The 20,094-nt window shown below is 46.0% G+C and overlaps 8 protein-coding genes across 8 annotated transcripts; 1 reads left to right on the top strand and 7 right to left on the bottom strand.

The window, feature by feature from the left end:
* Positions 1-1,437: 1,437 nt before the first annotated feature.
* On the bottom strand, positions 1,438-1,905 carry BDR25DRAFT_228524 (uncharacterized protein; the record flags this gene model as incomplete). Its single annotated transcript, XM_033685277.1, has 1 exon — positions 1,438-1,905. The coding sequence occupies one exon, from the start codon at positions 1,903-1,905 to the stop codon at positions 1,438-1,440; it is 468 nt and encodes a 155-aa protein (XP_033546438.1).
* Positions 1,906-5,300: 3,395 nt separating this feature from the next.
* On the top strand, positions 5,301-6,251 carry BDR25DRAFT_371555 (uncharacterized protein; the record flags this gene model as incomplete). The annotated part of the gene is made up of 2 exons (XM_033697192.1): positions 5,301-5,571; positions 5,638-6,251. The coding sequence occupies exons 1-2, from the start codon at positions 5,340-5,342 to the stop codon at positions 6,249-6,251; spliced, it is 846 nt and encodes a 281-aa protein (XP_033546439.1). The 5' UTR covers positions 5,301-5,339.
* A 900-nt stretch (positions 6,252-7,151) lies between these two features.
* Positions 7,152-8,451, bottom strand: BDR25DRAFT_356331 (uncharacterized protein; the record flags this gene model as incomplete). The annotated part of the gene is made up of 8 exons (XM_033695617.1): positions 7,152-7,331; positions 7,436-7,558; positions 7,587-7,714; positions 7,755-7,906; positions 7,954-8,019; positions 8,120-8,165; positions 8,219-8,267; positions 8,380-8,451. 8 exons carry the CDS (start codon positions 8,449-8,451, stop codon positions 7,152-7,154), a joined length of 816 nt encoding a protein of 271 aa, XP_033546440.1.
* A 159-nt stretch (positions 8,452-8,610) lies between these two features.
* Positions 8,611-9,429, bottom strand: BDR25DRAFT_46339 (uncharacterized protein). Its single transcript, XM_033698603.1, has 2 exons — positions 9,078-9,429; positions 8,611-9,018 (listed from the first exon to the last, which is right to left on the bottom strand). The coding sequence occupies exons 1-2, from the start codon at positions 9,194-9,196 to the stop codon at positions 8,661-8,663; spliced, it is 477 nt and encodes a 158-aa protein (XP_033546441.1). The 5' UTR covers positions 9,197-9,429; the 3' UTR covers positions 8,611-8,660.
* On the bottom strand, positions 9,430-12,158 carry BDR25DRAFT_46338 (uncharacterized protein). Its single transcript, XM_033698602.1, has 4 exons — positions 11,355-12,158; positions 10,894-11,264; positions 9,646-10,848; positions 9,430-9,595 (listed from the first exon to the last, which is right to left on the bottom strand). The coding sequence occupies exons 1-3, from the start codon at positions 12,012-12,014 to the stop codon at positions 9,714-9,716; spliced, it is 2,166 nt and encodes a 721-aa protein (XP_033546442.1). The 5' UTR covers positions 12,015-12,158; the 3' UTR covers positions 9,430-9,595; positions 9,646-9,713.
* Positions 12,159-13,140: 982 nt separating this feature from the next.
* BDR25DRAFT_228622 (uncharacterized protein) lies at positions 13,141-14,464 on the bottom strand (the record flags this gene model as incomplete). Its single annotated transcript, XM_033685282.1, has 4 exons — positions 13,141-13,332; positions 13,382-13,513; positions 13,563-13,895; positions 13,967-14,464. The coding sequence occupies 4 exons, from the start codon at positions 14,462-14,464 to the stop codon at positions 13,141-13,143; spliced, it is 1,155 nt and encodes a 384-aa protein (XP_033546443.1).
* Positions 14,465-15,338: 874 nt separating this feature from the next.
* On the bottom strand, positions 15,339-15,925 carry BDR25DRAFT_356333 (uncharacterized protein; the record flags this gene model as incomplete). Its single annotated transcript, XM_033695618.1, has 4 exons — positions 15,339-15,530; positions 15,563-15,600; positions 15,629-15,824; positions 15,875-15,925. 4 exons carry the CDS (start codon positions 15,923-15,925, stop codon positions 15,339-15,341), a joined length of 477 nt encoding a protein of 158 aa, XP_033546444.1.
* A 60-nt stretch (positions 15,926-15,985) lies between these two features.
* BDR25DRAFT_356334 (uncharacterized protein) lies at positions 15,986-18,456 on the bottom strand (the record flags this gene model as incomplete). The annotated part of the gene is made up of 15 exons (XM_033695619.1): positions 15,986-16,057; positions 16,088-16,117; positions 16,175-16,238; positions 16,273-16,335; positions 16,374-16,469; positions 16,610-16,787; positions 16,844-16,887; positions 16,973-17,088; positions 17,209-17,284; positions 17,368-17,459; positions 17,515-17,582; positions 17,700-17,743; positions 17,796-17,820; positions 17,922-17,944; positions 18,374-18,456. 15 exons carry the CDS (start codon positions 18,454-18,456, stop codon positions 15,986-15,988), a joined length of 1,074 nt encoding a protein of 357 aa, XP_033546445.1.
* Positions 18,457-20,094: the final 1,638 nt, after the last annotated feature.

Consider the following 20,094-nt stretch of genomic DNA (forward strand, 5'->3'; position numbering starts at 1 on the left):
AGTGGCTGGTAAGGATTACTTGATCATGCTGAGAAACTGCTCATTTGTCACTGTTGTGGAAGAAGGGAACAACGTTTGGGATGCTGGAAATGCAGCAGTAGCTAAAAGCATATTGCGATTTTGAGAAGTAGAAACAGCGGCACATCCAGAACCTCGGCGTGGTGTTCCCAATAGGGAAGCCGGAGAATGACCATATGCTCAGCGCTGTTCCCTTAGGAGAAGGTTTAAGAGTAGGCGTCTATACCTTCACAAGGCGGAGTGGCATGCATAGAGAACGGGACATATAGTAAAGTAGATGAGATGTCTGAAGGGGCTATAAGAGTAAAGGGAAAGGTTCTAGAGAAAATTGCGGTGAACATACTCGCCAGCATTAGTGTGATAGGTTACTAAAATTAAGGCTAATAACAGCTAGAGATAGAACCAGAAGAAACTCGTAGGGGACCATCCCTCTGCGCTAAGCAGCATGAACAATCTAACCTCCACTTGGAGGGGAACAGATCGTGATGCAAATGCGATAGATCCAGGGCCGGTTTTTCCGTGCGTTCGGTTGCCTGTACCCAGAAGGTAGGGCGCAAGCATAATGAACAAGACACGTAGGTATAGGCCTCAGCATTATATGATAGTAGTGCATGTTCATTTACGTGGCTGTGGCTTGCCAAATGTAATGACCTTTGAGGCTAATTTACGTGCTACACCACGAATAATGGTTTTTAGTAGCATTGTGTCAAGGAAATTTTATTCCAACGTTCAGAGCACATTGCGGGTAAACTCGAGCCACAACACAACTACACTTGCTGCAAACCACATAGTATAAGGGGTCTTATCTGAGGGTTTAGATCCTTACTACGATGCTGGAAAGTCATCACCTGCCTTATGGCTCATGTGGCGCGCAAATCCATATTAGGTTGCCACGACGATCGATACCTCTAACCAAAATGACTACCTATCCCGACTATTTTAAAGTGCCACGCGCCCAGAATAGTCACCATAATTTAATTTACTTACGTCAGTTAAGCAAGACCAAGCCGCGGGGTGTGGACCGCGGTGTTCGAGAGGTTGTTTTGTAGGGTGTTGTTCCTAGATGCAGCTAAAGCGCCTTGCAAAACCGTGTTAAATTTTGCTGCAAAATCCTTATCCTTCGCCTTTAGATACGTGCATCTAGCGATATACAAATTCTACAATTGAGGTCTACACTCGGCATATGCAGCATTGCAGCAATATTCACTTCACATGTATGCACCTTGAGAAGTATGCACATTAGGTGATATAAAAGTGGTGATTTTTGTAAGGAATGGGAAGGTAAGGGAAATGTTAAGGTATTGTAGAGTAATTACATTTCTTGCCTCAGGGTCGAGCCTTGTACCCAACCGCCCAAAGGTGCCAAATTCTGACTCTCTGCGTCATTATGCCTTACTGGGAAAATTCGTAAGGTCCGTACTAGTATCTTCTACCCATAATAGGCAACTTTAGAAACTCCGGAGGAACGTCATCATAAGCCGCCCAGGCATGTTCTCCAAATTCATGCGGCTTTAACTTAACAACGAACACGTCACCAGAAAAAATTTGATTTGGAATAAGCTGGGCCGGAAAGTTATTGTTTCGGGGTAGCTCGTCAAGAAAATACGAGAAGAAGACCATATATACCCCATGGCAGTTAAGGAAAGGCTGATTTTCAATTTCCAATCTCTGCACGTCCCGGTGTTGCCATGCTTGCGGAGTCTTCCAGAACACTCGCAGATCTGGTACGTGGAATAAGAAGGAGTCAGGTGAACCACCAACTCCCTCAGACGTTGTTTTGAGGGATAGTAAGTGCGCTGGCGAGCCGTCCGCGGGAAACCTTGCACCTATTATTGTGACCGAAGGGGGAGATAACGGCGGTGCTGGGTCTTCTATCCCCCCAAACATAGATTTGATGTAAGCCCACATAGTGGCAAGGAGTATTCCGTGCAGAGGTTGGTAGGGTCGACGTTAGACAGTAGAGGTCAAAGAGGATCGTTCGGCCTATATACAGTTAATGTGCTAATTTCCGATATATGACCTAGTTGTTGATATGTTACCGGTCACTGCGATAGTTCAGATCCAGTCTAGTACGATAGTCAATTACTGTCGACAGGAAGCAATAACTTGAATGGAAAGAGAGAGATCGCCTTTAAGTGCGGGGTTGGTGAGAGATTGCCAAGCTCACAAAATGGACCAATGACGTGCAAGGTATGCATGACGATAATAGTTTCCGGACTCAGAAGACATAAAGCTCAATTGGCGCCATACACTCCGAAGTGTGCAGGGACATATAAAGCTATGCCTTGCCTGAAGGCCGAGCCAAGAATAATTCCTTCCCGAAGATCCATGCTGTAAAAGTGGGGCTAAGATTCTGAGAGTGATCAAGGGTGAAGCTGATTTTGCAAGCACTGTATCACTGTATGAAGATCCGAACTTTAGAGCAGTCAGCAAATGACACAAATCACTGCTACACATCTCGAAGTGGCATCTACTGTATTCTCTCTTCCTATGTATCCTGCGTAACTCTGATATAAGATCATCCTTGAAGCAGATTTAACAACACTGTTCTAACATATTCGCGCTTCCAGCGTCCCGCACGACGCCGGGACCTTCGCCGGATCCAGCACTTCGCTTTTACGCACTTCTTTGCCTGTTAGGACCCGCTATTGCCCACGGTAACTTTCTCTTCCGCAGTTCGCTTCGCCTGTGCCTCCTTAAGGTCTTTATAGTTCATCAACTTTGCCTTACCTAGGACCACTAATTAAGTTAATTAACATCCGCCCCTGCGTAGCAAGACGCCCTCCGTGCCAAGACAAATAAGAGGTACTTTGACTTTAAGCAGCTTAATTTCTACGCACAGATTAGATCCTACTGCAGTTCTGCCAAAGTTAGTCTTGAAACAAGTAGTGACGAAGTACATTCATTCTTCGTACTAGAAATAATATCCAACACACTTGCTCTCCTACTGTTCTACGTTTCTCCGCTTAATCTTGTTATAAAGGATCTATGAGATGAATAGATGCGTCTCATAGCGAAACCGGTAGGCAAAGACCAGGAAGTCATAATTCCGTGAAGCATAATCTCATACCCTCATAAAAGCAAAGTACTATTCTAGTATGAGAACCAATAGCGTTCCTAGAACAGTGCTCAGCATATTCACATGCACGGAGCAGTTTCGAAGGATGACGTAACAATCGTGTGCATCATTCAGAGACTAGAATAGATGACAGCCCATATCACTTTATATGACTCTACATGCTGCTTCGACTTTATCTAGGAAATGAAACATGCTGATTCGGTATATGCATGCTTATGATTTTCAACGGAAGGAGCATCCGTATTTATGTATACAAAAATAATCATCTACCTCTCCAAGTATTAGTATGTAGGATCTAGGTCAACTCCAATGGCCTTTTTTTTCTCTTAGAAATATGTTAAAGGAACTGGAAGGAAATTGAAAACTACTTGTCTAGGCTCCTTAATATATTGGTACGATAGGGACAAATGTATGTAGCCTCTGTACTAGATACGCGGCCTACTCTATGGTTAAAAGTGACCTCACCAAAGTCCATTTCCGCTTTCGAACCTGAGCATACAAGGGTGTAAAACTGAGCGGGTCTTGGCAGCCTGAGCAGTCCTGAGCAAGCCTAAGTATTAGCTTAGTTCTTGACATTTGGCCTAGTCTCTAACACTAACTAGCCTAGAATAGGCACTAAAGCTTGTCTATACTTTCCTTGTGAAATTGCTAACAGAATAATTTTTAAAAGAATCTTTAGCCACTAGTGGCGCTCTTTCCAATTTTAGCTACAACTTTAGGAATCTGTAGAGACAACAGTTAGGTGCACGTTAATACTCTAGTTTACAACTTTCATTACACTTGTATTTGCTATTCATGCTAAGGACTAAGTGATTTAGACTAACTTAGTATATTAATTAAAAGTAAATAAAAAGTTGTATCTACAAATATAAGATAAATAGAGTTGATATTATCCTAGAACTAGTCAGAATTTACAACATAAGCCTAGAATAAACTAAAAATAAGTATATTTATTTTAAGTAATATTATACTAATGTTTTAAAGTGTTGCTATTGCTGTTTAGAATAAATAAATAAAACTAATTCTATAGTAGCACTTATAAGCCTTTTCTCTCTATTCTTATTTAATTACTCTTAGAAGACTTATAATAAAAGTAATAGTTAATCTATAACTAGAACTTTAGTGATATATAGTGCACTATAGTAATATAGGTTATTCTATGCCTAGTTTACATAATAAGTATACTATTGTAATTATTATATAAGTTTTTAAAAGCTAATTTTTAACTAAGTTTTAAGTTATAGTTAAATAGTACTAATTTTTAAGTAAAGTAATAGCTTAATAAAAAGTAACTAACTTATAAGCTTAGTTATTAAAGTTTACTTTCTACTATTAAGCTAATAATAGTAAGAAAGTAAAAACTATGTAAAAGGATTTTTATATTAAAGAAAAAAGCTTGTTATAGTTAAATTATTAATGATCTTAAAAAGCATGCTAAAATAGAATAGAAGTAGAAAACACATAAAATTAGGTTTTAAGTTAAGATACTTTATTTATAACCTAGTTCTGCAGTTATCTGCGCACTATATACTATACAGGCAACTAGGCCCTCTAGAAGAGATGTAGTCTAACCTTAATTTTAAGCCCACAGTTACTGGGTGGGCCACGAAAATTTCAGGACGCGGGTGGTGTTATTACTAGACTACGAGCCTGTCGCGAGTCTGGCTCTCCCAGCAGCCGTCCCGATGAGGATTTTGGTTTGGGGCCGGCCGTATTATTAGCGATTGATGAAACTCTGGCGCGATGGGTTTGGTATTGGCGCGCATGGGCCATTGGTGAGACGCGGGGGCGCTTCCCTTTGAGCTCGGCGGATGGAACTCTAAAGGGCTTCGGAAGGATTCCCATTGCATTCTCATGCGATCTGCCTTATCTATTACGAATCTTGGATCAGCGCTTAGCACACTGTTTGAGAATATTCAGCTGTGGGATGTAATTGTTCAACGGCCAGGGTTGCGATCCAGCCTGAACTTCGTTTCAGCCCTGCAGATTTATTGGTGAATCTTGCGTTGGAAACTTAAAGTATTCATACCACGTCAGCCTGAAGAAGAAACAGACTATCCGTCCAAATACCCAGCCCCTAGCGGTGTCTACGTACCCCTCTCCGAGTATGTAATGACCGGCAGGGGCCATAAGATAACCATGTAGCCGGGCTTTTTCCAGGCTGAATTGCTCCCCCAAAAATCAATGCCCGTTTTCTACTATTTCATCGTCAAAAATTCAATAGAATCGCTAGCCTCAGACCATGACATGCAACCAGAATTATAATTCATCAAGCTGGTTTGTCCCAGACTCAACCCGGCCTGACTTCAACAGCAGCTATACTCTAGGTTCGTGGGCCGACTTATCATGGTGGGGGAACATACCCTACTCGTCGAAACAGAGTGAGCTCTGGAGGCTTTTACTGGCCTGGTTTAGCGATACGGACGCAGACAGCGCATTTTCCCAGGGCCATACCTTTGAAATAACAAGCACTCGTATGTTCTCAATCTCCAGGCTTGGATATTCTCCTTTCTCGCTGGTCTAATAGCTGCCCTTACTAGAAGGATGGGTGTTCGTGTATGGCACCACCAGGAATCCGAGCTGGAGGATTCATCCAAATGGAACAAACACAAATGGAGATTCATGCGGCAACACTGAGCTGGGGATGGCGTGGGAAATATCCAGGGACATCGATATATCATCAAACCAGAAGTTCAAGATCTTTGCGATGAATTTGACAAATCCCGAAGATATCGCGACCGTAACGAGTCCAGGCTTTTCGTTATTACCGTCGTCCGCTTCGTCGACTACGAGTAGTATACCCGCTACTACGAGCAGCAGCAGCAGCACATCACAAATGTCGTCTACTCTTACCACAACGCTCATCACCTCCCTATTTACGAGCTCGGCGCCGCTAAGGACAACCCCAACTAGTCTCTCAAGAGGTGCAAAAGCTGGAATAGGGTTTAGTTGTTCTCTCCTTGCCTCTCTCATTCTTCTCGGAATCGTCTTCTTTATGAGATGGCAATGGAAGCAGAAAGCACACAAAGGGGCACCAAGCGCGTTCGAGAGAGCTGATATAGATGGAACCGCTGCAGACAAGCAGATACCCGAAGCTGGTGGCTGGGAGATACATGAGATGGATGAGCAGCGTATAGTTCGCGAGATGGAGTAGAAGAGGAGGAATGGTAAGACATTGGAGATTGTCGCACGTACATTTGTCCGCCTATATATATCCTTCTGCTGTGCTTGGTAGAGGGTTGACCTTTTGGCAAATGCAACAGTTATAAGCCCGGTTCGCGGCGCGGATAGATAGCGCGAGAGAAGCTTTACCCCTGTTCCACTAATAGGAACGCACAAGATCGCTTTTGATCCCTGAACAGGCGTTTGTTCGATGCCCACGCGCAGCCTGGTCTTTCTCAGGCAGAGGAACGTTTACATGGTTTCCATTCTAAAGTAGTACGATTGATACGATTGTGAATCGTTTCAAGCACGTAATTATAAGAAAGTAGCGACGTCTATAATTATAACTTACAACTAATTTTAGCGCTAACCCTATTTAGGAAATAAGCTATATATGCTTATCTAGTGCTCTGTTGCAGAGTATTTATTTACATCTATAATAGTATGGTTAGTAAGGGCCATAGCAATGGCTAAAGGGCTGTAGTAAAGGTAGTAGGGGCTGTTGAGGCACAGGGAAGGGAGGTTTCTGTACCAGGAATGCGACAGGTGGACTTGGACCCTGTCGCCACTGCTCTCCAAACTAAAATGCCTGACAAGGGAAGCCAGGCGTTATTGCCGATCCGCGCGACAGGAAGCTAACTCCTGCCAATAGGACCTTGAGATGCTCCAGGGAGATATAAATGAGGGCGAAGGTGTTATCGAAACGAATTACTCGAAAAAGCGCATGGCGGAAGGCTCAGTAAGGCTGGTAGCCGGGTTGATTTCCATAGTTGATATCGGCCTAGTTCATCACGGCGTTCAAGGTTGCCCTGCCCTTGAATGGAGCGACTAAAATTCGAGCTTGAAAACTATATTAGAGGAGCATTTTCAAGAGAGCATCACAGATACGAATTCAATCAAGTTTGGAGCAACCTTCACCGCGTTCAATCTCAAAAAATTCACTGGCCTTGAGATCCAATAGACGAATAATCTTGCTAACCACCTCCGGCTTATGGACAATGATACGAAGCTCTGCATCTTTCATCATGCTTACTTCCTCAAGCATCAAAACAGGTTTGATCTCCAGGACCACCTATATTAGACCGCTCATTTGACCGATTTTAGTCCCATTTTCCCAGTCGGCCTCGCAGCAGAAACATTTCAAATCCTTGCCTTGCTGTTTCTTCGAAACGACACAAGAGTCCGGAAATGGGTGGAGGAAACCCGCTCCTCCGGCGACAATCCAACTTGCCCAGACCTGGAGATACTAAACTGCAAGTGAATCATGCGCGAGGACTGTTGCGCCGACAAATACAAGTTCTGGCGCGATGACCTCCTTGCCTTACACGAAGTATTCAAACAGCCGCATCCTCCTTAGATTGGGAATTTTTGGCATGATAGGAGGAACAAGGTGCAGTGGTTCACTTTCTGGATCGCAGTTTAGGTATTGTTTCTGACTGTCTTCTTCGGATTGATCTAAAGCATCGAGGGAGCCATACAGGTTTATAGGGCTTACCATCCATCCACGAGGTAACCTGTACGTGGAGATGAGTCATCAATTCCTTGCTTGGAGTAAACTTGTACGCTCGACCGAAAGGTAGGTGGAAAAGGCCAATGGAAGAATCCCGAGAGAAAGTGCAGAGCCGGGAGAAATAGTCATGTACGGCACTGATGGAGACTAGAATCAGATCAATGGAACGAAAGCTAAAAAGAACTGCTCGATAAACTTCAAGGGTGAATGACTACATTGTGTGTTTTTCTTAGTCAAGGGAGCAGGCTTGCTCAGGGGTTAAAAGTTTCCAGGGCCGGCAGCCACTTAGCACGACAGAATAACCTAACGCTGGATAAAATAAGATGAATGACGACATACTAAACATGCACCAAACCAGTTGCTTTGCTATTGGATTGCTGCCGTGGGGCCGAGACACTTTCGCCAGTGCTGTCCGCAATATTACTTTTTCTAATCTGTAAATGTGAGACGTAGCATTTCCTGCTCCCACCAGGGTGTCCAATGAGTTTCAGTCACGTGCTAGGGTCTACCGTCTCTCGCCTTAGTCTCTATAATGTAACGAGGTATAATATTAATAAGCCTTGATCAGTCGCTTAACTATTGCTTGGACTAGATTAGAGGGCAGTTAGACCGTGAGAACTGGGCTAAAATAGGTTGCTGGAAGGGATTTTTCTAGGATTTTATCCAGAGGACGGAAATTCATCCGACAAGGTGGTGGTAAGCAGTGTTATTTAGTAGCTAATATATATGCAGTGCACAAAGTATATCAAAACTTAAAAGAAATATATGAAGAAGGTTTTTACAGAACGTAGTAAGGCTACTAAATAGCTGTCGATATCTAAATGCTATATAGAAGCACCATAAAAGGGGAAAATGAATATGCGGTACGAGGACGGTAGGAAAGATTCATCATTACGATCGAGAAAGAAAGCTTGGAACGGAAAGCCTGTTATTCTTTGCCTTTGGTTGCGCTTGCTGCGGGGAGAATGGTGGTGACGGTAGGGATGGTAGTGTCTGCTGCGTGTAATGCATGGACGCAGTGGACGACGAGAAGCTGCTGCCGTTCGACTCCTCCGATATGGATCGCAGTGGCAGGGTGTTGACTTGTGTGGGTCCAGTGGTTTGCAAGGGAGATGATTCAGTGTCGTCAATCGTAGAGAGGTGCTCGAGGCTGTCGTCGTTGAGCATGTCCATTGCCTCCACGAGCAAGCCTAGAAGCATTGTGGAGATGTTGCTAGTAACGGAGAATTTTTCAGTGTCAATCATATCGCTAGAAGAGAAGCAAACGTCAGCATAGAGTATATGAAAGACTGGTGATGGAGATCTTACGAGACGCCGCGGAAAGGCATGTCATCATCGAGACGCCGCAGCCGTTCATGCGTTTCTTGGTCATCGCCAAATTCGATGAATTCGATGCTCACTTGGCGATCGATCTTGATCTTACCCATGTCCTCCTTGAGATCCTTATGAAACTAAACAATAGTATCAATAATCTCATTCTTGTTCGTCAGGCCTTTCCATAAATCATCCGTCATTATGATGACCGTGAGCGCATTCACCTTGGACTTATTCGCCGTGTTCTAAATGAGGTACTGGTTGAAGATAGGCATGAGCGCCTTCTTGATATTTGTATACACGTTGTATTCTCTCTTCGGTCACGCTTTCTACATTGCTCGACGGAACTCTTCCGCGTTCTTTTCTTTTTTCAATTCCAAGCTTTTGTTTGCAAAGGTGAGGTCTGGTCCATCAGGATCCTGGCCATGGGCTTTCATAACAGTCGTCTCCAACAAGAAGGTTGCTTCGTCCCAGTGCTCGACCATAGTTGCGGAGTCATCAACGAGAAACTTCTAAAGTACGGGTCAGAGATGTACTATAATGACCAAGGATTCCCACTCACAATGTCTCGGTCTTTGAAGTAATTGCTCAACACTTCGTCCTTGCGAGGCTTTTTCTTCATTATACCACCTAGGGGGGTGGACCTTTTCGCTTTCTCTCCAAGTCCATTCGTTCCCGTGCTTGAATGACGTTCTGGCATGCATGGGTAGGGGGCTCCTCATGAGCTTTTGGATATGTCTGATTTGTGGCCCCTGTATTGGTCCGTGGTGGTGTGCCGAAGGTCGACTGCCGTAAACTCTTGCGCTTCTCCGCCGTTGACATCCCTATAGACTCAGATGCTGTTTCCGGGCGATGAATCACTTCCTTCACACCCATCGTGTCGCTTGTCACAATTTTTGGCTTGTTGAAGACAACCTCCGAGGCAGGCGTGGTAGCGCGAGGTACGGCAGTCGTCTCAAATCGATGTGAAGTCTGCTTGAGCGCTGCTTGTTCCATTTGTACCTTCAGCGCATCTCGGTCCATGGAGAGGCCTCTGGTGAATGCGCGGGTTGGTTCGGGTGGGTCTGCTTCGATGACTTTCTTTGCTGACTCGTTTTCAATCTCAAGTAGCAAGCCTTCTATTTGCTTCAGACGATCTTGGGTGTCCGCTGGCTCTGCGGCAATGGTGTCCTGGAAAACCTTCCTCGCTAACGTGACTATCCGCCGGAGTTCCTCGCATAGGAGTCTAGATTCTATTCGTTGGCTCGGGTCCCTGAGCAGCATTTTGTTATCGATTAGGTTGAGCACCTCTTCTGTGATCGGATCGGTTTTGCGCACCGAGTTTCTTAGAAAAGCATGCCAGCTTGCGACCTCACTCAAAACTTCGGTGCCGTTGTGAAAACAGTCCAGCTTGGTAGGTTTCGCCTCGTTCTTGACGCCTTGAGAGACGAGTAGAGGATGGTCATCGGTGTAAATCGTAGCAAGCAACGCGTACAGGGCCTTCTCGCGCACACGCTGGAATTGAATAACACCAGCGTAGCCCAATATCACCCAGGTTGCGGCTAGTGAGAAGACACAACCGAGTGACCAGGTATCGATGGTCTGGGTGACGTCTTCCTGGCTGCGAACTTCGGGAGCCCCGTAGGTATCCGTTCCGCCGTGGATACGGATCTGCTTCGCGGCCCCTTTGTCCTGTGCCTTCTTGAAGCGAGCGAAACCCGGGTCCGCAAGTTTATACTTCCCGCGAACAAAGATGATATTTTCTGGCTTGATATCGGCATGCCAGCTAGTTTGCGTTAGTGAGGTCTCCGGTGGGTTCGAACCAACATACCCATAGAAATCGGTCCCGCCGGTTTCGAACTCGTGAATGCCATATACAGCGTCTGCGACTTCGAACAACGCTTTCCAGAAATCAAGTATTTCCATCGGAAACACCGGAGGCAGTTGATGGCCGAAGATCAACCTCAAATCGTACGTGCCATATTCCAAGAGGAGATTCTTGGTGTCTTTAACTGTCATTGACGAGGATCCGCCATTCGCTTGTCCATTGCTGGGTGCGGAGGGTAACAGGTTTCGATGGGAATAGCAGCCAAGGCGACGGATGACACCACGATTCGAGCGGAGGCCGTCGAAAGCTGTTTTTTCGTTCTCGTAATATCGGAAGCGGCCTTCCTCGAAAGTCTTGAGCGCAAAAATGTAGCACTACATGTTAACAGCAATTAGCGTCTAAGCCTGATCTCGCTCCTGGGTTTGGCTGCCAGCGATATGCTCCAGAATGGGGTTCCGACTCACAGTCCCGAAGTCTCTGTCTTCGTATTTTGCAGAGCTATCCTCGTCAAGGATGTTCTTCAGAGTCTTGTCAACGAACTCTGACTGCATGCAGATGCGCCACACACGCGCAGTGCCGCCCTTGTTGAGATGGGTTTTTCGACAAATAGGGATGATCCTGTTTTCGAAGTATTCAGCCTCCATATACAGACCGAATATGGCTGGGCAGAACCTCCACTGCCTTTCGTTGAATCGCTCGGCCACCTCATCGCCGGTTTGTAGAGGGGAAAGCTTCCTTTTCAACGACGACAGGTCTTCAGGGAGTCGGGCATCGATAATGGTCTTCTTGGAGAATTCATCGATCAAATGTCCAAGCTCGAGATCGAGGAGAATGCAGAAAACGATCACGCAGCAGTTACGTCCGGGGTCCAAGATTCGCGACGGCTCGATTGGAGGGAAGTGTCTTCGTTCGTGATAGGCCGCGTGAAGCAGCAAATCCATGTTTGTGACATACTTGTTGCCTAATTTAGTCGTCCGATTTGTGTCTCGCATCCATTTCTGCAGTTTTTCCACAAGCACGTACGAGCGACCATCGACAGCTTTCATGCTATATTCGGCAACCTTCGTCGCAAAGTCTGCGAGCGCTTGGTCGAAAGCGGCGCGTCTGCTCATGACACGCTCCATCTTCTTATTGATTGCGAATTGACCGCGCGATCGGCGGCATTCGCTCTGAGGTTGTCCAGCCGTTAAGCTGTAGCTGCGATCAGGGGATGGCCGACGCGTGTCAGTTTCGATGCCCAGAAATGGGGCGAGAGGGATCGGAGGAGGGGGTAGTTCGAATAGATGACTCGAGAGAAGATAACCGCGCACCTGTGGAGGAGCTGTGAGCGTTCGGTCATGTTATAGGAGACAAGGCTGGCGGTTCTGTGTGTAATGATCTTGCCCTCTCAGCCCATGTCGCCGTCCATAGAGTTCAGGGGATGGGGGCTGCAGCCCATCTAGTTCCGGCCCTCTCCACGCATGACGAGCAGGCTTTTCGGCTTGGTGGACATGCTGGGTAGCATCTGTTGAGCCTCTCAAGGTGACAGTTGGGTTCGATAGAGAGAACTCAGCCTTCGAGCACTGACACCGCCTCGATGTTCCGTCCCGCAACCCCAGCTTGGCACCCCATCTTTCGGGTGCCCCTTACGTGAAATCGGGGACCAATGGTGCACAAGTACCTGCCGCGTCGGCAGCGTCCGTCTCCCCCAGCCCACCCCAAATGACTGGTGTCCTGAAAGATCGTTCTATTGGCCCCCAGACTCCAAATCTGCCCTCCACTTTGAAAAATATATGTTCTTGGCCAACTGGTTGTTTGCTGCACATGGGATCGAAATGTTTAAGAATGGGGCAAACACTTACCTTCTCTTCGGCTTTATTGTGGTTGTTGAGGGGGCTTGTATTCTGACGACCGCACCAGGGACATTTCCAACAATATTTAACAGGAGCATCTAATCTCCTGCCTTCTCTGTTTAGCAAGCTCTTTTTGCAACTCCTGCAGTTCTATTTTACAAGCCTGTTGTTGCTTGCAATATTAGAAGTCTATCAAGACTCTTCTGTCGGGTCCTCAGAATACAAACTCCCGTGTTTGAAGCCTTGGATAGATTTGCACCAATCGCTACCATAGGCGAAGCAAGCTACCATGAACAAGTACATACAATCCATCAAATTGAATTCGTAAATGTAGACACTCATACTCTACAATAACAGGCTGCGAACGAAACATGTAATGAAAGCGAAAAACGCTACACCAAACTCTCACTACGAACTCTTAGTACGGCAGCACATGCATTCCCTTTTCTTTCGATTTTTTGGTCTGGTACCGATACCACGCAAATCCAATCCCGAGTGTGACCGCACTGAGGGGTAAGGTTACCTGAAGCCAGCGAAACATTGCTTCTGTTGAGAAGTTTTCGTTTGCATCTTGGCCTCCATATTTTACAACGTCGGTGCTGAAGAAGGTCTGTTTTGTGATCAGTCTATTACTCGTGGACAGAGACGTATTTCCTTACCGAGACGAAAGTAGCGGGGAGATAAATCAGCGTAACGATAGTGATGATCCTCATGATGATGGCCTCTTTGTAGGACATCCATGTCAACTTCAAGGTGGCATCGGTGGCCTGCCCTTGAAGATGCTGAAGAACCTATACTACGGTTAGTCTGTTTCTGATCTTGAGCAGGTGTGACGCGTACAAGGCCTTTTCGATCCGCTGTGATCTTTACGAGCAGCTTTGCTCTTCGGATTTGCATGTTTGCTTCGTATATCATGTCACCGATCTGTGCCACCAAATCCCTGATATCTTCTCTGCAGTCCCTTTTCAGAACATCATCGAAGGCATCGTTCTTCAGCAAACCGTCATAGAAATTGCTGAGGGACTTCATGATGTCGTTGTTGGCCTCCAGGATCATGATGACCTCGCTGACCTTATCTTCATAAATCTGGACGAGCTGTAGATCCGCAGAGGTGTAATTCTTACGATTCACTCCCTCGATCTTTTCACGACTGCCCCTTGTAGCAGCGTTCGTCTGGTCGAGAATTAGTGTTTATCTTAGAGTGTACCACCAATAAAAACACTCACCTTCTTGTCGATGGTCACTTCAAGCCATCCCACGTACGTTCGCCATTCTTCAATCGACCAATGACAGCAGGCAAGGTGCGTGGCAAGACTTGATCTGAACCCGTCAGCCTTGCTATCGTATTTCCAATCTTCCGGTCTTTTATCATCGGATGTCAAATCTCGGATTCGATCAAACAGACCATCGTCCTTCCGCCCCTCGGTGCATATCCAGAGTGCAGTGTTATTCTCTACATCGAATTGATGGTACAAAGCGGCTTGTCGTATGGACCAATCTTTTTCCTTGCCCGGTTCAGCCTTGTCGATCACGGACTTGAGGTTGTAGCAGAGTTGGTACCCGTGACCGCTTCGCCCTAATTCCGACACAGCTGGTCTCCTATCTTTCGGCCTTCCCAATGTGCTTTGCTCATGGAATCCACTGAAGCGAGCGTCCCGCTGCTCAAGTTGCACGCCAAATGCGGACATGAAGTCCAAATAGCTCGGCATGACCTGGTGGAAACTGAGAAGCAGCTCTGTCATGTTCCGCGATATCTTGAGGGGCACACGATTCTTGTCTGAGTAAATGAGTCTAGGAAGAAGTTTGAGGTCATGTATCAGTCATGAGCAGAGGGTAAGACTTACACATATCGGCATTTTGGGTCTCTTTTGCTGAATCTCCCATTGCCAGTGGCGGTCGTCTCGCCGAGGTATACCTCTAGCTTGGCGAGGGTATCTATTGCATTCGCCTGACTCTCGAGGAACTCTAAGCTAGATATCAGCAAATCTCTACAGACTAGAAAATTGGCTGACTTGCTTCTTTGTGCAACGTCATAATCTAGAAACCGAACGTCGAGTTGACGACCCTTCGTCCCCTCGTTGAAAAAGAGCTTCCTCTCCGCATCGTTCAATCTCTTCTTGTACGACTGCAGAACCTTCCGGTATGAAGCGCGAAACACGAGATTCGTAGGATATTCACGAAATTGATCGTATGACTGTTCGAAGAAATTGATCTGTGGTGGTTGTTGGCCGCCAGTTGCCATCTTAGTGGTGGCGAGATAATGCCCTCACTCAAGAAAGGTGCAGGATCACAAAAAGTCCAAAGATAAAACAGGCAATTGCTAAGGTCACAGAAGTTGAGGGTAGAATTCTGCCAGAGTTATCTACACAAACCGAGGTTCGCCGCACTGCGCATCTGACGTGCCAGCCTGACACAGGACTCGAGGCTGAGAAGTTGTGTGCCGCCCGATTAGAGCAATGCGGGCAAAGTTTCGGGGGCTTTCCAGCTGAAACACAGCCCCCACCACGGCCGTCTTCGCAATAAAATGAGGAGATCTTCTCCACTCAAAAAATGCAGGCGATCCCGATGGAAAAGAAACCATCCGCGGGTTGAAATTTATGTCGCTTTTCGGTGGGCCTAAGTCTTGGGAAGGGGAATCTTGAGCAGCGCGATTTCGACGTCGTCATCCTTTGCAAGGTCAGCAGCAGGGCTAACATCAAGGTGCATAAGAGAACGTACAAGAATGAGTTCTTCGGGTAAATAGACGACATAGCTGTCGTTGGCCTTGAGCCTGGCGTTCGTTATCTGGGTCAATGAGCTGGCGTAGGTCTACACGCACCACGTCGTAACGCTCCGTGAACGTGCAATTGTATTTTTCGAAGCGCTTGTCCAGTCATCCCTTCAGGTCGTCCCACGCAAGTTCATACCCCGGAATAAACACCCGTCTTGACTCTCGGTAAGAGAGACTAGGGAAGGAAAGTATTGTAGTAGGAAGGGCAATTGCCCGTCGTTATCGATAAGCACGCACGTGCCGTGTGATCGTTTACGTGCCGATTTGTCGCAGCGCGGACGCAAAACTTGACACAAAAAGGATAATTCAATACTCCGATTACTTTTTGTAAGCTACGTAGAGGGGCATCAGTTATACAGTATACCCGATGCCAAGATCTGACTACTGTACGCATACGAATGAGGTAAGCCGGCAATGGCCCGTCATATGACATCCTCCCGCACCAGCCTTATTTTGACCTCCAAAGATGTCAACACCATTTAGCGATCATCAATCAGAGTGCTGTGAAAGGCAGCTGAGGCTGCGCGATATGCTTAGCCTTATCGTTAGGCTGAGGGAGAATGACCTGATGCGATCGTCAATCGTTTGCCAGGACCTGAGGCTGCGTTAGCTTCAACACAGGCATCTAGTGTTCCTGTGAAGGACAGCAAGCTGTTCATCTCTCAGCTATTCCCTAGCAAACGAATTGCAAACAGAAGAGAGGGAAATTCACAGCAGCTCCGAGGGCCCCTCGATCCAGGGCTTTACTCAGCAGCTCTAGAGGCAGTAAGGACTCAGTACTTAATCCCCCCAAAAGTGCTTGGAGCCTGCGTCCCTACCCTCCTCTCCTTCCTCACTTCCTCACTTCCTCACCCGATCCCCGATCCATGGCCTCCATTGACTATTCCGCCGGCTCTACTGCTACGAGTGACGGTGGAGGTGGCTTCAAAGGTCGACGAGGCAAGAGAGATGATGAGAACGATCCCCTAAGCTGAGGGCTAGTCAGCATTCCGCGCTTTAATCCTAAGGAAGGTTAGAAGGCTATTGAGAAGTTGTTAGCCGCGAGTGAGTATCTCTTGCCTGCTAGGGTTCTAAAGGCTAATCATATAGTCGCGTGGTATGTATTGGGGTAACTTACCGTAGCGGGTTACCCTTCGTAGATACTAAGACCAGGTGTACAGATGAGAGCTTCAGTGAGTAGCGTTGGGACAACCGAGTCCGGGGTGGGTGGCCACGTGACTGAGCATGTGAGAGACAAAGATGAAGCCGAGTATCAATCGCGCTCTTCCAAAGAGTAGATAACAATTTAGCAATAACTACGGATCGAGAGAGTGTCTGTAAGAAACCCCTTCCTTATATATCCCCTTGATACGAGTTTGGACAGGTCCGGCCAAGGTGGTCACCTTGGACAGCTTGCTTGTCTCTCCTGTCTATCCTCTTGGCGCCTGTCCTTTTCCCTTAGCGCCTGCTCCTTTTGAGCATGCTCTGTATCCTTAGTCACGTGATGCTTTGGCTTTCCGAGCCTGTGCTCGTCTGCCGTTCATGATCCTGCTGTCTTAGTGCCTTGAGTTGTTTCTCTGTTGAGATCCTCTTAACATCGCGTACCTGTATTAGAGTCTAAACGAGGTAGCGACTCTTTAACTGATCTAAGATGCGGCTATTAACATTAAAGAATTCTAGCAGCCTTTCTTTAAGGGCTTCTACTAGAGGATTATCCTAACTGGCTAAGATGCTGACCAATTCTGGGTCGTAAGGAATCTTGAGGTCTGTAATACATTCCCTCGCCATGTAGAATTCCTCTTTCCTAACCTGTCTTCAAATCCGCTCCCAGCGAACAATGCGCCATTCATGGAATCTCTAAAGAAGGGTAGTACTTCTTAGCCTAAGGGGCCTTACAACTCTCTTATTGGCCTCTTGATGCAGGCTTCAAGCGCTACTTGGGAATTTAATTTAGAGACGCCAGCTAGCGATCCTGAGCGAGCTTGCAACTAGTGCCTACAGAGAAATGGCAAGTTTGCTTGCTGTTAAGTAGTTCTTAATGACAAGGGCCGCGTCATCTATAGTGGTGCCTGCCTCAATTGCTGGGCTAATAGCAATGAGAAGGTGTGCTCCTTTTCACGACAGTGCGTCCTGAGTTCCCTTCTAATTAACAATTAGGACTAACCTGAAGCCTAGACAACCAGCCAAATGTTAAAAAGCCTAAGGACACTAAGTCTTTTGAGGCTGACTAGGAGCATACACGTCTGTCAGCTCAACGGATAGCGGGGCCAGCCTAACCATCAATCAAGGACCTAGTCGATTCTCAGCAGCGGCTAGCTATCAACATCCCTAGCTTAATCGTCCAAGATGCTCCAATTCGTCGTCAGTTAAGGGCATCTAAGAGATTAGCAGCTCAACGGCGCGCACGAGAGGCTACTATGCGCGAGCAAGTTTAGCGTAGCCTAGAGCACGAGCGTGCTCGTGCTGCTTGTCTCTGATCTAGGGTTAAGGAGGCTAAAGATAACAGAAATATCTTTAACCTGCTAACAGTTCCAAGAGATAGTCAGTCAGTGTGTCCAACCGTCAGTACACCTAATAGTACAGTACTGCAGTACACCAATTTTGGTCACGTACGTACGTACAGGGCATCTACTTAGTATACTGTACTATACATAAGGCTGCTGTACTAACCGTTTACAGTAGTTATATAGAATTTTTAGTAGTTTTAGGCAGTTAAAGGCAGGTTACTAAGGGCTAGAAAGCTTATGTTTAGAGATTAATGCAGAGAATGCTGTTAGTGCCTGTTTTGTTAGCAATCTTCTAACAAATTTAGCAACTATGCTATCTACCTTATTCTTTTGCCTATTATAATGTCCTAATTTCTATCCTAATTAATGACGCAGTTATCTCAGCGTGTTACCACCTCGCAGGCCCCATCCTCGCGGGCCTCATCCTCACATGCCTCATCCAGCTGTTCTGCCACCCAGATATATCATGCTGCCTCATCCTGACGCTTAGAGAAGGCCTGCATGGCCTTACCTAGCCTATCTAGGCTGTCCTTGCGTGAAGCAACTCTTTTAAAGCATATACAAGATACCTCCTTCCTGAGGCTCTAACCTATTTGCAGAGGAATTAACTGGCTCTTGAGTTAACAGATTTTGGTTTAACCTTACTCCCACAGTCTCCTATAAGCGTACATCGAACTAATTAGACCTATTGGCAGGGGTCCTGCCTGAAACTGCAGCTCTTCCTGCCTCTAACTCTTCCTCAGAGTGCTGCAGTAGGCGTCTTTAGCGACTCTGAGTTAACGCGATCACTGTTCTCTCAATATCTCTCTAATTTCCCTCCCTTATTAAGAACTGGCGTACACCTCCAGCCTTTGTTCTTACAAGCTCTTGCAATCTTTTTACCTACTTAGGCTCAGAGATAGTAGGGAGATTGGGTACTAAGCAGGCTTTAGACTATCCTGTTAAAGCACAGCTTTAATCTTAGGACTGTTAGGTTTTATTTCCTTAAGAAGCTTATCCTGTGTCCTATTAGTCTCCTGCCAGTTCTAGAATTCTGTAGCATTCTAGTATTAAGCCTTGATAAGATTTGAATGATTCACCAAATGTCTGAGGATCAAGCTACGAAGTGTTTGTAGTGTATACGTTCCAAGGGGATCTCAGGCCTAGATTTTGTATGGACTGAACCATTTGCACGTGAACTTCGTAGCATGCTGGTTCTTTAAAAGAACCTAGTTAATAAGCTTGAATCGAAAGGCATCAGGCTTAGGAGTGACAGTTTGTGGGTCTAGGAGACCTGCTATTATAGTACGCTCTACCAGGCGATCGTTAGCTAGTTCCCTAGCAGGTCGTACATGATCAATGCAGTCCTTAATTTCTAATTAAGATTCTAGGGTCATAGGAGAGGCTAATTCGTCCTTAAGCATCTCATCCCTAAACAATTAAGGATTCCTTCTATATACAAGGTAGTATAGCGGATATTTCACTGTTGATTGAGTCTAAATACGAGTTGCAAACAGTGCTGCTTCTAGGTATGAATCCCAAAGCTGAACATCTTTGTTCATGCAGAATTTAGTAAGAATTTCACCAAGTACGCTATTATATCTCTCTATCTTGCTATTAGTTTAAGGGTGATGCGGCGGCGTTATTTTATAACAAGACTTAATAAGTTTCCTAAGATATTTAACTACCTGTAAAAGTAAGTTTAATTTATTGTCATACATAAAAGCCAGCAGTGCGCAGTATTAGATGTATATCCTTTAATATATGAAGCTAGCAACAGCCTCTGCGGTAGTCTTAGGGACTGCTATAGCTTCCAGCTAACCCGTAGCATAATCGATGGCTGTAATGATCCACTGATTCCCATTTAGCAGGGTTAGTAACACACTAATTAAGTTGGTTCTTTCTTCATCCAATGGATGTCAGCACCTGTTCTAGTAGAACACTCAGGTTTTGACATAGCAGGAGCGTTAGTTTAACTAACATTTAGGACATTCTCTTGCAAAGCGTATAGCATCTTGTATGAAGCTTTGAAGAGTGCATCAAGGATGAGGAGCTGAGTTGATTGCTAAAGGAGCGTATCTCTGGGTCCATATAGACGCGTAGGCTAGGCAGCAGAAATGCCAAGCAGGCAACATGT

The sequence above is a fragment of the Lindgomyces ingoldianus genome (genome assembly GCF_010093535.1).
Source record: "Lindgomyces ingoldianus strain ATCC 200398 unplaced genomic scaffold BDR25scaffold_20, whole genome shotgun sequence".
NCBI classification, from domain to species: Eukaryota; Fungi; Ascomycota; class Dothideomycetes; order Pleosporales; family Lindgomycetaceae; genus Lindgomyces; species Lindgomyces ingoldianus.

Bases quoted from the DNA above. Each gene is read 5' to 3' on its own strand.
- BDR25DRAFT_46339 (XM_033698603.1), bottom strand. From the start codon at position 9,196: ATGGGTAAGATCAAGATCGATCGCCAAGTGAGCATCGAATTCATCGAA. The intron at 9,019-9,077 runs GTAAGATCTCCA...CTTCTCTTCTAG, and splicing joins ATGCCTTTCCGCGGCGTCTC to CGATATGATTGACACTGAAA.
- BDR25DRAFT_46338 (XM_033698602.1), bottom strand. From the start codon at position 12,014: ATGGAGCGTGTCATGAGCAGACGCGCCGCTTTCGACCAAGCGCTCGCA. The intron at 11,265-11,354 runs GTGAGTCGGAAC...GTTAACATGTAG, and splicing joins AAGACAGAGACTTCGGGACT to TGCTACATTTTTGCGCTCAA. The intron at 10,849-10,893 runs GTATGTTGGTTC...AACGCAAACTAG, and splicing joins GGCGGGACCGATTTCTATGG to CTGGCATGCCGATATCAAGC.